This window comes from Ursus arctos, unplaced genomic scaffold, assembly GCF_023065955.2.
Source record: "Ursus arctos isolate Adak ecotype North America unplaced genomic scaffold, UrsArc2.0 scaffold_33, whole genome shotgun sequence".
Lineage (NCBI taxonomy): Eukaryota > Metazoa > Chordata > Mammalia > Carnivora > Ursidae > Ursus > Ursus arctos.
The window spans coordinates 25,903,906-25,919,979 of NW_026623019.1; the positions used below are offsets into that span (position 1 = coordinate 25,903,906).

The 16,074-nt window shown below is 46.5% G+C and overlaps 1 protein-coding gene and 1 pseudogene across 1 annotated transcript; both read left to right on the forward strand.

Annotated features, from left to right (window-relative positions):
- The first annotated feature begins 6,882 nt into the window (after positions 1 to 6,882).
- On the forward strand, positions 6,883 to 10,724 carry LOC113269787 (procathepsin L-like). Its single transcript, XM_026518723.4, has 8 exons — positions 6,883 to 6,968; positions 7,342 to 7,478; positions 7,762 to 7,884; positions 7,987 to 8,133; positions 8,317 to 8,541; positions 8,979 to 9,141; positions 9,799 to 9,916; positions 10,380 to 10,724. The coding sequence occupies exons 2-8, from the start codon at positions 7,353 to 7,355 to the stop codon at positions 10,477 to 10,479; spliced, it is 1,002 nt and encodes a 333-aa protein (XP_026374508.1). The 5' UTR covers positions 6,883 to 6,968; positions 7,342 to 7,352; the 3' UTR covers positions 10,480 to 10,724.
- A 725-nt stretch (positions 10,725 to 11,449) lies between these two features.
- Positions 11,450 to 15,153, forward strand: LOC125282688 (procathepsin L-like; annotated as a pseudogene).
- The last annotated feature ends 921 nt before the right edge of the window (positions 15,154 to 16,074 follow it).

Genomic DNA, 16,074 nt, shown 5'->3' on the forward strand with positions numbered 1-16,074 from the left:
ATTTCACAAAGAACATGGGGGACTGACAGTTTGTTTTCCTAAGTAAGACCACTCAAAGAGGGACAGCAGCCCTCTGTTGTCACCAACATTACAAAACACATTTTTATTTTTTTAATAATTTTTATTTTGTTATATTAGTCACTATACAGTACATCCCCAGACAAAACACATTTTTAAAACACTGTAATGCCATGAAGAAGAGAAAGAGTAGATTTTTTAAAATGAGGAGTGTTAGAGTCTTAGAATAATGAATGTTTCTTTCTATTGAATAATTTAACCTAAAAAAAAAAACCATCCTTTTTTTCTCCAATTCACTAGACTAGTGACCAGACTCTTGTGGGCAGTGTGGTTATCAAGTTTATTATTGTTTTGTTGGCCAGAAGCTGTGTATAGAAATGCAGGGCAAGCCCCACAGGCCCCTTCCCATGAAATCTTTCGTGGCCATGTGGATTCCATCCCCTGACACTATAAAACTCACCTATGTTCCATAGGCAGGGCATCGCTTTGGGAAGCACCGTGATTCTGGCTGCTCTGGAATCATGGTCACAGATCTCAGCGTTAGGAGGAAAGCTGGAGTCACACACATGTGACCATGGCTTTGTCATGAAACACAGGGGGCAGTGGTCTCTGCTCCAACAGACCCAGGGATAGAGAATGGGGAAAGCAGGTTTTAATTCATAAGTGCGCTGACACTTGGACCTGAACTTGCCATCCTGTCTGGCCTCCAGGTTACACAGAAACCTGGATTCCTCATCCACCGTAGCCATGTATACATGTATTACAACAGTAATTATGTTGCCTGCTAATTTTTTTAATCTCCTAAAGACATATGTAATAGAAGACAAGATGATCTTGAGTCAAGACACCCTAGGTGCCCAGCCCAGCCTTCATGAGCTTTTTGGCAATTGGAAGGACAGTGTGTCTCTCTCTATAAAGCCTGACTTTGTATTGAAACCCAGGGGCTCAAAAATTCTGTTTTGAAAGTTAAAGACTGAATATGTGACTCTTTCTCTTACTGTTTCCCTTTTAATAATCCCAACACTTCCAAAGGCAATGGATACCTCTGGCTGAGTCAAGAACAGGTTGCATACAAGAAAGTCAGCAAGTAATGAAGGTTATCCTTTCAACCTGACCACCTGAGTGACTGGCGGGAGAACCAGTGTGTCCAGCTCTCTGGTACCGTCATGTGAGTGTGACCAGCCAGCTGGGATCTTCAGGCTGCCCCACCGGTCTTTGATCCTGAACTCCGAGCAAACAGAGGTGGAACAGACTGCACACCTTACCTGCAGCAGCGTATTTCCTGTCTGCCCCCTGGCAATGCTTATGCACTGTGTACACTGCCCCAGGGTGCCTGGAGGAGGGGGCTGTGGGGTCACATGCCCCTGCGTTCAACCCCAGCCCTGTGCGCCTGGGGCCGGGCTCCCCTCCCGTACAGGTGATCATTGGCACCTACACTTGAGCATTCTAGTAACACCATTTGGCACAGCCAGGATTGCACTGGTGCCCAGACTGCTTGGGTTCCTCTGAGCTCACTGAGCACTCCACCATGCAAATCATGGGCCATCAACTAAGAACAGTTCCCTTTGCAACAGGAGTGCACACAACTCAGATGGAAAAGAGTCGGGCGTGGGAAAGGAGTTCCCCAGCCAGGACGCAGGAACCCAAAGCTGAGCACACACGGCTGATGAGACAAAAATGTCTTAAACCGCTAGAAAGACTGTAGCATTTTCTTTTTATGTTTGTCAACCTTTATCCTGTTAGCGGCTAAGTAGGACTTGAACTTAAGGTGATTCCACTGGAATTATAGGAATGGCCTAAGGAGAAGCTATAACCTTCACTTCCCACATTCCAGCAACCCTATACATTCCCTTTCACTTTCTGGGAAAGAATGAGTCCTTTTCAGCTTCAACCATATGCTAACCCTGCCCTTGGGTTTAATTACTATCCACATACTATCGAGAATTATCATATTCGTTTATTATTCTTAAAATGAGTCTGACTTGGAACCACTCATGCAAAATCTAGCCTCTTTCATTCTTTAAGAAGTCTCTTCTCCTTCCCATGGCTGTGCAAGGGTCCTTGGGTCTTATAAGCGGTCTGTTTTTGCTAGTCTTTGTCATTTCAAATACATAACCTGCACCCCTCCTTGCCAAAGGCTGTGCTGGGCATCTTCCAGAGCCCACCAGCCATGCATGAGTACAGGCATCAGTGTAAGCAGTCTGTTCCCCTCAGAGGGATGTCCTGCTCCTCTCTCCATCTTAGGGAGATCTTTTCCCCTCTTTCTCCCACTCTGTTAGGCAAAGGACACTTATTCTTGCATGCGATGACCTTATGTGAGGTTTTCAGCTTGGCCCTAGGATTAGGAAATCTTTTTTTCTCTCTTTAAAGCTTGGTTTTCAGGGCCCTCCTGGACTCAGGAATTCTAATTGGGATGTCAAGGGCCGAACAACGACTCTCTCCTCTTGCATTCCTGTTGTTAAAATTCTTTTTTTTTTTTAAAGATTTTATTTATTTATTTGACAGAGATAGAGACAGCCAGCGAGAGAGGGAACACAAGCAGGAGGAGTGGGAGAGGAAGAAGCAGGCTCATAGCAGAGGAGCCTGATGTGGGGCTCGATCCCGGAACGCCAGGATCATGCCCTAAGCCGAAGGCAGGTGCCTAACTGCTGTGCCACCCAGGCGCCCCCTGTTGTTAAAATTCTGATCGTCTATGAGACAAGATGTCCCTGGCCGTAGAGGGTACATGTCCCTAGAAAAGAAATACAAATAAGAAACAAACACTGACATTTCAGAAAATCTCAATCCCCTTGCATCCCATATGACACAAGTGTGCAGGTGGCTATGGGTCCCCTCAGTGTCGGATACAGTCTCCCCACGGCCCTGCCATCCTGCCCCAGGACCTGCTCTAGAAGAAATAACACAAGCGTGGGGAGTATTCTGCTAGGGGAAGAGGGTGGTGGTTCCAACAGGGAGAAGAGAGGATCTCCCCAGAAATCAGCGCACTGTCACAGAGCACAGGAAAAACTTTCCAGAAATGTTTAAATGGACATAGTAGCAAAGGGTTAGGGACTGTACCTAGGGTGATGACCTTGTGGGGGCCCAGAGGGAGGGGTGCGGTCCCTTGGTTGCTGTCCCCAGGACTGTAACATGAAGCATTAACTATTGTCCTCATCGGTTCTCTCTAATGATCTTTACTGATTGTCAGCCTTCAATCCCAGGTCTGGTCTGGCCCAGCACCCATGCTGCCTTGTCTGGAGTGACAGGTCCTGAGATCAAACCCTGTCTCCCTGCTTACCAGCTCAGGAAGCTGCCAGAATTTTCCCAACATCAGTTCACGCATCTGGAACACGGGATAAAGGGTATTACGGCGATCAAAGGTCACCATTCAAAACAGAGTGTTGGTGAGTGAGCCATACATCTCAGTTGTCTACTGGCTTCAAGAAGCCACAAAGAAGTAGAGCAGAATTTTGGATACATTTTTTCCCTTTTTTGCCCATCTGTACTTTCTAAGCTTTTCATAACGAATAATTGTTTTGTTTTTTAACAAAAAAAGAAAAGAAGGAAAAAAAGAAACAGAAGGAATTGAAGAAAAAGAAACAGAAAAAAATGTTGGAAGGACAATGGCCAAGGTCCCTCTGAGAATCCATGAAAACAGCTGCTACCAAGTTGCATATAAAGGCTCTAAAGGGAGGAGACACGCCAGGGCAACGACGCATTATTGTCCCATCCCCAGGGACATGCTATGGGACTGTGTGACACTGTTGTTCATGAGCCAGGGAATTGGTTTGGTTAATTGTTCCACTTGATAATTAAACATTCACATACTTTGTATTTTTACAACAAACCACTGCCTTCTCCACTAGAGTGTGACTAGGTCAGGATCTAGAAACTGAAAGTTTAAGGCAACTGTTCACTCATGTTTGCTGGCAAGTCCAGTTTGCCAGGACCAATTGGAGAGTGAACCCGCTAGACATCTACAAAGTCATTTTTTACTTGCCTTTGATATTTCTGAGATACAAGAGAAGAGGGGGGAAGAACACCAGCTTCCCAGACAGATCACCCATGAGCAAGGTTCACCAAGGCGAAGCCTGGACTCAGCGGTGCATTTTGCCCAAAAATCTGCCCACCAATTCCAGTGCATCGTGCATACTTGGGGACTCAACAAACAGGGAACACAGGGCAGAAAGCCATGAAGATGGAAGCTGGTTTGGTTGAGACCAATCTGGTTGACCTTGTCCAAGGTCACCTTTGTCCTTGACTCTCCATCCAACCTTGAGCACAGAGCACCCGTGAGGCAGCGTGTTGGAATGGCCTCAGCTGAATATCTGTGGTCTTGTGTTCGAAATCCTCTGTCCATCTGTCCATCTCTGCTGGGCCCTGTGACCTCAGGTGCTCGCCCCCCGCCCCCAGACCCGAAGGGCTTGTCACCTGTCCTATTATGTCTGGATTGTCTGATATTCTAAAACCGTCAGTGATACATCTTAAGACATGATCCAACAAGGTTGTTTTGATAAGAGCTCTCTTAAATTCCAGAACATCATTAAGAATAATAATAGTAGCTTTATGCTAGGGACTGTACACTAACCACTATATAACTTATCCTCTATAATCCTTACAATACCCCTTAGAAATGGACATTTTTGGGGCGCCTGGGTGGCTCAGTCGTTAAGCGTCTGCCTTCGGCTCAGGGCATGATCCCAGCATTCTGGGATTGAGCCCCACATCGGGCTCCTCTGATGGGAGCCTGCTTCTTCCTCTCCCACTCCCCCTGCTTGTGTTCCCTCTCTCGCTGGCTGTCTCTATCTCTGTCAAATAAATAAATAAAATCTTTAAAGAAAAAAAAATAAATGGGCATTTTTAGTCCCCTTTGACAGGTGAAAATATAGACCCTACGAGGTGAAGTGTCTTGCCAAATTTACACGACTGTTGAGAGGCAGAATCAAAATTTGAACCGAAAACTATGTTGTCTTAAAATCAGTGGCCTGAATTAGTAAATATTTCTCTGTGTACCCTGTGTCTTGCCAGCCAAGCATCATGTTCACCACTCACCTGACATATGATTGGCCTAAATAAATATTTGTTCAATGAATGAACACTATCTCCCCTGCAGACCCAGGGAAGGGAGGCATGATGCTGGAATAACGGATCATTTACATTGTTTTGTTTTGTATTTCATTGAAATATTAGGGCCAGTTGCCTCTGGGCCCAAGGAGTCCAGCCAACTCTGTAGCTCCTACAAATGGGGGGAATCCTTGTTGCATTGCAGAAGTACTTAGTGTCAAAACTTCTGTAAGATTTCTTTTTTCTTTCTTTAATACTCTTCAGGCTAGATTCATCAGCTCAAGTTGTTATAGATCTGGAAAATTCTGAATTAAGTAGAAAACACATTTTTCAAGGGGGAGAATGTTTTTCAAGAGGGAAAAACTAACTCTAGCCTCAAATGGAAATTTCTTGCCCAAAATATTACTTTCTTTAAAAAATATGGCTAGGTTTGTTTTAACGTCATCCATGGAGTATTAGTGACTTTCTAGAAAGGTTTTTTGAATGTTTCTATTACCCACTCAGGACAGAACTGCTGAAGCACTAGGGAGCATAAATGAGATGGTCAGATGGAGGAGGCCAATGGCTGTGGGAAGGCTCAGCAGGGGCCCTTCAGGACTGTGTCAGTGTGGGAAGGCCCCACCATGACTCAGGCAGGAGGAAGCAGCAGGGCCTGTCCCTCAGACCCCACATCACACCACAGGAGAAAAGATGTGACCTTCCTTGCACAGCTGAGAGTCATTATTAATCAAGTTGGAAGTACAGATGCATTTCTACCCCTTACTCCATCTGACCACCCCCACAAACAGAAGCCCGGAGCAATGGTGGCTTGCCCTGATACTAGGAGTCAGTTCAGTCAAATGTATTCTCAGTTTCAATTCTGCTGAAAATGTTAGCACATTGCCCAACTTGTGACAATGCTTCCGGTTTGTGTTCCATATTTTGTATGTTTTCCTCCATTTAAAACATTTTCACACTGTTGTTTAAATACTGACATTAAATGTAAATTTAAGTAATAACCATTGAAGTGAAGGTCAGTAAGACAAATTTCTTAAACCTAAAGAAAAGCACATTGGATACTGAGGAACATAATAATCCATAATGCAGAGAGTAGGGAGGAAAAAGCGTTTCTACATTCCACCTTTTTTTATCCCTTTTATTAAGCCAGATTTCTCTGTAAATAACACGTTTCTGTCAGTTTTGAGAAAGGGTGTGAGAGGGAAGAAGAATCCCCGCTAGGGGAGTCAGGACAGCAGTATTACAAAATGCCACACCTTCCCTGGACAGCGCTCCCATCAGTCCCTTTCCTTGAAAGTACTGGAGCCCTGCCCGGCGCATCCCCTATTTGGAGATTTCTAGTCATCTCCAGATTTTTCCATAACCCAGAGGCATCCCATCCTGAAACAGTCATAACTCACTCCCCTGCAGGGCTCTGCTTCCTCCAGCTGCCCCACCTTTGCTTGGAATAAACAGGAACCACTAGACTAGATTACCCTGTTCTCAGCCCTCAGGGAGATTTTAACCAAAGACTCTAGGACCAAAGGATACGCAGGGTGACGCTGGAAACCCACTTGGGGTTCCCTGTGAGCTTCTTTTCGCCAACCACCTGCCAACACATAAATTCCTGCTAATTAGTTGATCCCGGTCCCCAGAGGGACTGGATTCCCTCCTCAGTCCTGCCCGCGGCCCCCCAGCTCGCCCGGGTCCCCGAGGCAGGCTCCTTCAGCTAGCTCCACCTTCGCGGAGCTCCGGAGCCCAGAGGCCCCGCCCACAGGCTGGCTCAGCCACTCGCAGCCTCAACAGGCGCTCGGGGCGGGGCTGAGCGGGCGGATCCCGGACTTAAAAGCGCGGCTTCGACCCACTGCCCGGCCTTCTGGACCCCGGGACATGCATCTGTGACCCAGACTGTGGAGCGGCACCGGCTACAGGTGGTCTTCCCATGCCGAGCGTGAGCAGGGGGGCCACCCGCGGAACCAGCGCGGCCACCTGCATTGGGGGTCAGGGGTTCGGGACTCCAGACAGGGCAGCCTGACTCCCCTGACGTCTCGCTGTCAGGGCCCGCCCCTCCCTGAGCCAAGATGCAAGTCCCCTGGAAGTGGCAGGCGGGTCGCAGCACAGGGAGCAGGGCTGCAAGTCCCCTGCACATCCCACACCCTCAGCCTTCCTCCACAGCCCCGTGGAAACACCTGGGAGGATAAATTTTATGTTTGTATTCCTACCTTAGTGTTTCTAACATCTCAGAAGAAAGGATGGCTTTTTAGGCGGTTTGGTCTAATCAGAAACTCATTGTTTTCTTCCTAGCTTTTTGAAACATGCATCCTTCACTGTTCCTGGCTGCCCTTTGCCTGGGAATAGCCTCGGCGGCTCCACAATTCGATCAGAGCTTAGATGCGCGCTGGACCCGCTGGAAGGCGGCAAACGGGAAGCTATATACCAAGGTTGGTAACATCCGAGCTGTCCAGTGAGCCCCCCGGGGAATGTTCTATGCTGGTGGGAGTTCCCAGCAGAGAGTAGCTTCCTGAGGCTGCTCTGACCAAGGCAGTAAGCAGGGCACCGTGACCACACACCATGTGGGCATATGTCCTGTGTGGTCGCTGGAGAACAGCTCCCAGAGCACCAGCCCATCCCTGGTCAAGTTTCTCCTCCTCTCTGTCAGTACATGCACTTGGTGCAGGTGAGTTGGCTTTACATAAAAGTAAACGATAGTTTGTTTTTCTGCAGGATGAAGAAGAATGGAGGAGAGCAGTGTGGGAGAAGAATATGAAAATGATTGACCAGCACAATGAGGAATACAGACAAGGGAAACACAGCTTCATGCTGGCAATGAATGCCTTTGGTGACCTGGTGAGTGTGGCATGGGTTGCTGAACGTTTCTTGCGTCCTCTCCTCAGTACTTTACCAAAAAAATCTCCTGCTTGTCAACATTCTATTTCCTTTTCCTTGAAGACCAATGAAGAATTCAAGCAGGTGATGAATGGTCTTAAAATCCAGAAGCACAAGGAGGGGAACATGTTCCAACTACTTCCCTTTGCTGAGACCCCCTCATCTTTGGACTGGAGAGAGAAAGGCTACGTAACCCCTGTGAAGGATCAGGTGAGACAGGATTCAGCAGGTCACCCTCAGGAGTAAAGGCAAAAGGAACCCAGTGTCCTTACTGTTGTCAGTTGAGAAACATGGGCAGCTCACGATGTTTTAAAAGAGTTTTCAGATCTGTGGGCTGCTGTCAAATCTTGCCATCTGTTTTGTAGACTGAGAGTTTTCTATATTTGGTTTCAGGGTCAGTGTGGTTCTTGTTGGGCCTTTAGTGCAACTGGTGCCCTTGAAGGACAGATGTTCCGGAAAACTGGCAAACTTGTGTCACTGAGTGAACAGAACCTGGTGGACTGCTCTCGGGCTGAAGGCAATGCGGGCTGCAATGGTGGCCTGATGGATAACGCCTTCCAGTATGTGAAGGACAACGGAGGCCTGGACTCAGAGGAATCCTACCCGTATCGCGCACAGGTAAGTAGCGCTCCGTACCTGTCATTCCAGCTCCGCTTTTTAGAGTTGAACACATTCAAAGAAAACAGATACCATATTTAATATTCACACCTGCCAACTGTCAGAACTGTCATTAAACTATATTAGCCACGCATGGTCCTCTGCCTCAATGGTTGCCATATAACCCCCTAGTTCTATGTTATGTGGCGATACCATTCTACGTATAGTACAAATTTCTCCAGAATCAAAAACTTCTTATGGACAGGTAGACAGAGAGTGTCTCATTAAATACACACCAGCTAATGTTTCCATTTCAAAACAACCAGTAGCATTTCGGCTCCTGGGATGCTTCATAACAAACTTGACTTGGGAATCCTTAAGCTGCAAACTGTCTTGAACTCATGTTCCCCAGGAAGTGGATGGCAGTGATCAAAGCTCTTCTCCTTTCCCTTTGAAAGGATGGACACTGCAAATACAAGCCCGAGCAATCTGTCGCCAATGACACTGGCTTCACGGACATCCATCAGGATGAGGAGTCCCTTGTGTTGTCGGTGGCAACGGTGGGGCCCATCTCTGTTGCGATTGATGCAAGCCTGGACACCTTCCGGTTCTATTATAAGGGTAAGCATCGGTCTATGCAGAAATTTAATCAGAAAAATGGGAAACCCACCATTACATACAAGATTGACTCTGGTATGTAGAAGTCAGTGTAGAATTTTGGAGGGTGTAGATTTAACATAGTTGTTTTTTCTGCTCATGAAAGTTTTGTGCCTGTTGTTTCCATCTGACGTGACTTGACCTGTATCCCTGTAATTTTAAGTACATCATAAATATATTTAAATGGCTACATAATGGAACTGGTATACCTTAATCTACTTTACTTTTTTCTAACTGTTAGACCTTGAAACATTCCGAAGAATTTTACTACTGTTATTGAAACTGGAAAGCACCCCTTGGCTCAAGTAATTTTGTGTTCTGTGCTGCTTCCTCACGCTCAAAGTCGAGTCACAGGTGTCAGTGATTGCTCTTTTATGTCTCTTGACAAATTGTTTACAGAGGAGATCATGCCAATTCGTCTTTCTGCTGGTATTAGATACGGGCTAAATCCCTAGCCTAGCTAAAAATAAAAGAAAGAAAGAAATCCAATTTTTGAATCTTATCTGGGGTTATGTCATTTAACTGAATTTTGAAATGCCTCCCTGACTGTGGTTGATAGGCTGGGCTACTATCACATGTTCCCGGAGATCCTCACCCTGGCACTGAATTTCTCTTCTCCAGGCATTTATTATGATCCAAACTGCAGCAGTGAAGACCTGGATCACGGCGTTCTGGTGGTTGGCTATGGCTCTGATGAAAGAGAAGTGGAGAACAAAAATTATTGGATTGTCAAGAACAGGTAATACTTATCTTCGAAATTGAAAGGGGATCCTTTTTGGAATCAGTGTTCGGAGGCAGACCCTCCAACCCCTGAGCACACATCTGAAGTCCCAGAGTGTTTACCCCACTTCGGGGGAACACAGACATACTCACGTGATCCCACGGTAAGATACTGTCTCACGCTTGCTGGGGTCCTGCTATAGTTTTGGTATCGTTGTATTTCTAAACTGGAAATTTTTTCCAATTTCAGAAACACATCTGACCCTAAGCATTTTGGGGTCTCTAATTTTGTAGTCTGTGAAAGGTCTGGGGACAGAATTCTGTGCTGGGTTAGAACTCAAGCATGAACAAGAACGGCCTCTCCAGATTCTTCTGGAATCTGTCCTGGCCTCTGGTGTGCTGTTCAGTATCAGGTGTGATTGTTCATATGGATAAACGTATTTGCTCCTCTGTAATAAATGGCAAACCCTGGCTTCTTCCAGCTGGGGTACACAGTGGGGCATGCAGGGCTACATACTGATGGCCAAGGACCGGGGCAACCACTGTGGAATCGCCACCTCAGCCAGCTTTCCCGTTGTGTGAGATGACAGTGTAAAGAAGACCTTGACTGGGGACAGAATATGCAGAAGAGAAATTTCATCTTACAACCGATCACACCTTATTGTGTGGAATAAAACACTCAAATCCCTGCAGATGCAACTTGTGATCTGATTCTGTGACTTCTTAACTTGCTGCTTTGAACAGCTTCGTGTGGTTGACTTGTCTAATAACGTTTGAATTTTTATATCTTACACTGATGTATAAAGTTTCACCTTTTAAAATAAAACCATTTCAAAGTAGAAGTGGGGGAAGTTTTTAATATATTAACTTCTGACAGAATCAGACTCTTAAATAACAAAAAAACAAGTGAATTACAAAGATCTAATTGGTTTGATAAAGGATTCGTAAATCAGGCAGCTTCCCATCTATCTAGCAAGTAGAGGAGAACTCCAAGAGCTACGGAAAAAGAAAGGTTTGTACAGGTAGAGAGGGAGCAGAAAAAGGGAAATTATTGGCAAAGACTCTGTTGTTCTAGGCAAGGTCGCTTTCCTTAGGGGAACAGAAAGGGTCTGTCAGTACATGTCCTCGTGCTGACCAGAACATTCCCATTATCACTGATGAAAGGTCGTATGTCAGCGGGGAGGAGGTTGAAACTGCAGTTAGCTTAGGTATTAAGTCTTGGTTTACTGACTTGGGACCTTTACCTAAGTGATGCCATGTTGGGCCTGTCGTTTTATTTTTGACAGTGCTCTAAAGACATAACTGGTCCATTAGGAGAACACTGGGTGGCCTCTGGTTCTCGTAGTTGTGAATATGCACATCTTATGTCAGCTGCCCTTGGGCTGTATCTGGCCCAACCCTGGAATGCAACAAAATGGGACCCACGATCTATAGGGACAAAGTCACATTATCTTCACAGGGAAAAGACTTCACATTTTCGAAAAGTGGCCACACATACATAGGATTTCAATAGTAGAGACATTCATTAGAGGTCATGGTCATTTGACCCCAGATGGCTACAGCCCAGTGGAGCTACAGGACAGATGTCCCAGAACCAGTTTTGGGGGCCTCTTCCCCACCTGCTAGTGAGGGCCCCATGGCTACTTTGCAGATGAGGAAGGACCAGACACAGTGGGTTGGTGTGTCTTGGGCCCAAAAGGGCTGAAGGTAAGCCCCCAGACATGAGTCCAGGCTTCAAAAACAGAGCTGGGGCCTCAGAGGAGCAGACCAGTGAGGGCATCCAGAGTGCCCAGCTCTTTGGTCGAACGCCATTCTGGAGCTTGCCGTGAATCCCTGTGTAGAAGTGATTAACAATGACAACCAGCCGACTTTGTTTAAATTAAGATTTCTCTCAATAATGTGGGTGAGCATGTGTGGGGGGGGGAATTCTCCTCCTCCCACTTAGCATCTCTGGCCTGGCCCAAGAATCAAACTGACATAAGGAAGATTCACAGGAAAAAAGCAGACAAGTTTCATGGAGTTTTTATATGCACTTGGGAGCTTTCACGAGAGAGTGAAGACCCAAGGAAGGGACCAGAGCTGGAAGCCCCTCTACCTTCTAGACAGAGAAGCGATCAATTGGTAGAGAAACGACAAGACAAAGGGCAGTAAGTGGTGGGGAAGGACGGGGAGATCCCTGCGGGGGCAGGAGGCAGAAGGAGCAGAAGATCAGGGGATCTGGGAAGCGTGTTCGCACAGCTGCGGTTACGCGTGGATTCCCGGCCTCTGCTGATTGGGATGTTGTCTTGCTGGAACTTTCCTCGGGAGAGAACCCCTTTCTTGGGAGACACGTCATGACCTGCTTCGGAAAGGGGATGTCCGAGAGCCCTTCCTGCCTCTGCTGGTTCTCACGTGCCCTCAGCTCAAAAGCACCAGTATGTCAACGCGGCACATTCTGGGGGAGCGTGTCCTGAACCCCTCCAGCCCCACTCACGGGGCAGTTGGATGTCTTAGGAGCAAAACTGAGGTTTCCGGGGGAAGAAGGAATTCTGCCTCGAGGCTGTGGCATAATGTGTCTGTGTGTGTGTGTGTGTGTGTGTGTCTATCTGTGTGCATGTCTGTGTGTGTGTGTCTGTGTGTGTGTCTGTGTGTATCTGTTTGCATGCCTGTGTGTGTCTGTGTGTGTATTTGAGTCTTTGTGTCTGTGTGTGTATGTGTGTATCTCTGTGTGTGTCTGTGTGTGTATGTGTGTATCTGTGTGTATCTGTGTGTCTTTGTGTCTCTGTGTATGTCTGCCTGTGTGTGTGTATCTCTGTGTCTCTGTGTGTGTATGTGTGTGTATCTGTGTGTCTCTGTGTGTCTTTGTGTATCTGTGTGTCTGTGTGTGTATCTGTGTGTCTGTGTGTATATGTGTGTGTATGTGTGTGTGTGTCTGGGTGGGTTGGGGGTTTGAATCCTACTGGCTCTGCATCTCTGGAGAGTTCAGACGGCGGCACAGACCCATCTTAGAGACCCGCCCACCAGCTCCCACTTTCTCATGCCTGTTTCCCTTCTTTGACGAAAAAAAGCAGGTGATTAGATTTTACTACATTTTTAGCTTCATTTCAGTTTAGACTGAGAGCTTTATAATTTGGTTTCAGGGTCGGTGTGCTTCTCGTTGGGCTTTTAGTGCAGCTGGTGCCCTCGAAGGACAGAGGTTCTGGAAACTGGCAAACTTGAGTCACTGCGTGAGCAGAACCTGCTGGTCCGCTCTTGGTCTCAAGGCAATGAGGGCTGCCGTGGTGACCTGATGGATAACGCCTTCCAGCATGTTCCACACAACGGGGGCCGTGACTCAGAGGAGTCCGATCCAGACGGTGCTCCTCACTCACCACTCCAGCTCTGCTCTCAGAGCTGCATGCTTTTGAAGAAAACAGATACCGCATTTAATATTCGCATTTTAGATGGCGGACTCCACAGCTGCAAACTGTCAGAACCGTCAGGAGACCATGTTAGCCTGGCACAGCTCTCTGCCTCGGTGCTTACCACGTGCCTATTCTCCTTTCTCTGTTACAAGCAGACATGCGTACCATTCTATACAACGTACAGATTTCTCTGGAGCAAAAACGTTCTTACGGACACAGAGACCCAGGAGAATTCACTGAATACACACAAGGTAGATTTCCAGTTTCAAAACGACCACCAGCCTTTCAGCTCCTGGGATGCTTTACAACAAACTTGGGCTGGAAGTCACTTACCTGCAAGCTGTCTTGAACTCATGTTCCCCAGGACGTGGAGGGTAGTGATCAAGTGTCTTCCTTCTCCCTTTGAAAGGATGGATCCTGCGAACACAGCCCGAGTGTTCTGCGGCCGACGTCACTGGCCCCGTGAACTCCACTCAGCAGGAGGAGGCCCTTATGTCGGCGGTGGCAGCTGGGGGGCCGGTCTCCGCTGCTATCCGTACAAGCCTGGATAGCTTCCAGTTCTGTAAAGAAGGTAAGCACTTGTCTATGTAGAGATACAGGTAGAAAAATGGGAAAGCCACCCTAACATACAGTAAGAGTGACATTTCGGTATGCAGAATTCAGTGTAGAATTTTGGGGGGGGTGGATTTAACATAGTGGTTCATTCTGCTATTGCCACTTGCCATGACTTGACTCAAATCCCCATGATTCTGAACACATTATAAATATATTTAAATGGCTATATAATTTGATTGGTATAGCTTGCTCTGCTTTTTTCCAATTGTTAGACCTTGAAAAGTTTTAAAGACTTTTACTACTGAAATTAACACTGGAAAGAAGCCCTTGGCCCAAGTAATTTTGTGATCTCTGCTGTTTCCCTAGGCTCACGTTTTTTAAGTAGAAGAATAAGGTTGTGGCAGGTAGTTTCTTATGCTTCTTAACTATGGCTTACAAAAGAGATTGTGACCATTTGTCTTTCTGCTAGCCTAAATCTCTCACCTAGCTCAGAAATGATCTGTCTTTTAAATCTGATCTGGACTTAGGTGATTTCACTGAAAATCGAAATGTCTCCCTGACCATGGTTGATAGGCTGAGCTACTGTCCCACGTCGCATGGGAGTCCTCACCCAACATTGGATTTTACCTTCCAGGCATTTATTATGATCCAAACTGCAGCAGTGAAGACCTGGATCACGGCGTTCTGGTGGTTGGCTATGGCTCTGAAGGAGAAGAGGACAACAAAAAAAATCTATTGTCAAGAACAGGTAATACCTATGTTCGAAATTGAAAAGGGACCCTTTGTGGAATCAGTGCTCGGAGGCAGACCCTCCAAGCCCTGAGCACACATCTGAAATCCCAGAGTGTTTACCCCACTTCGGGGGAACACAGACATACTCACGTGATCCCACAGTAAGATACTGTCTCACGCTTGCTGGGGTCCTGCTATAGTTTTGCTACCCCTGCATTTCTAAACTGGAATTTTTTTTTTTAATTTCTGAAACACATCTGACCCAAGAGTTTCCTTTTCCTGCTCACGTTGCAGTTCTGTGAAAGGTCTGAGGATTGAAGTAATGTGTTCTGGGTTAGAACTCAAGCATGAACAAGAACGGCCTCTCCGGATTCTTCTGGAATCTATCCTGGCCCCTGGTGCCCTGCTCAGAATCAGGTGTGATCGTTCATAAAGAGAAATGTGTTTGGTTGTTTGTAATAAATGGCAAACCCTGGCTTCTTCCAGCTGGGGCACGGACTGGGGCCTGCAGGGCTACATGCTGTTGGTGAGGGACCGGGACAACCACTGTGGAATCACCACCATGGCCAGCTTTCCTGTCGTGTGAGATGAAGGTATAAAGAAGGCCTTGACTGGCGACAGAATGTCCGGAAAATGAATTTTATTTTAAAGTTGACCACACCTTATTGTGTGGGATAAAACACTTCAATTATTGAAGATCCAACTTATGATTTGGTTCCGTGACCGTTCCCACTGGTGACGTCACTACCTCCTTAATCCCTGCTCTAATCAATGTCGTGTGGTTCACTTGCTCCGTAACTTTTGAATTTTTATGTTTTAAAAGATTCCATAAAGTTTCACCTTTTAAAATATGGGGCACATAGGTGGCTGAGTTGATTAAGCATCTGCCTTTGGCTCAGGTCATGATCTCCAGGTCCTGGGATCGGGCCCCACATCAGGCCTCCAGCTCTGCAGGGAGTCTGCTTCTCTCTCTCCCTCTCTCCCTCTGCCCCTCCCCATCACTCATTGTTTCTCTCTCAAATAAATAAAATCTTCAAATAAATAAATAAAATTTACTTGCATATGCTGAGGTGTGATTCTTTCTGTTTTTTAAAAGATTTTATTTATTTGAGAGAGAGAAGAGAGTATGGGGTCAGGGGCAGAGGGAGAAACAGACCCCCCACTGAGTGGGGAGCCCTACGCAGATCTCCGTAGCAGGGCCCTGAGATCGTGACCTGAGCTGAAGTCAGGTGCTTAACCCACTGAGCCACCCAGGGGCCCTTCTTCCGGTTTTTAATACACAAACTTCTTTATAGTAAAAAATGTAAGGGTTTGTAGGGAGGAAGAAATCATCTTATTTCCTCCAAAATTCTTCCAACTGGCTTAAGAATTTAATTGACATGAGACAGAGTAATGGGAGGTTAAAACCCTACGAAGTTTCGTTATACAGGCACAGGGGCCCAAAGAAATGACCAAGAAATTTGAGACCCAAAGAAATGAGCAAGGCAGGCAGAGTTCTTTTGTTTGT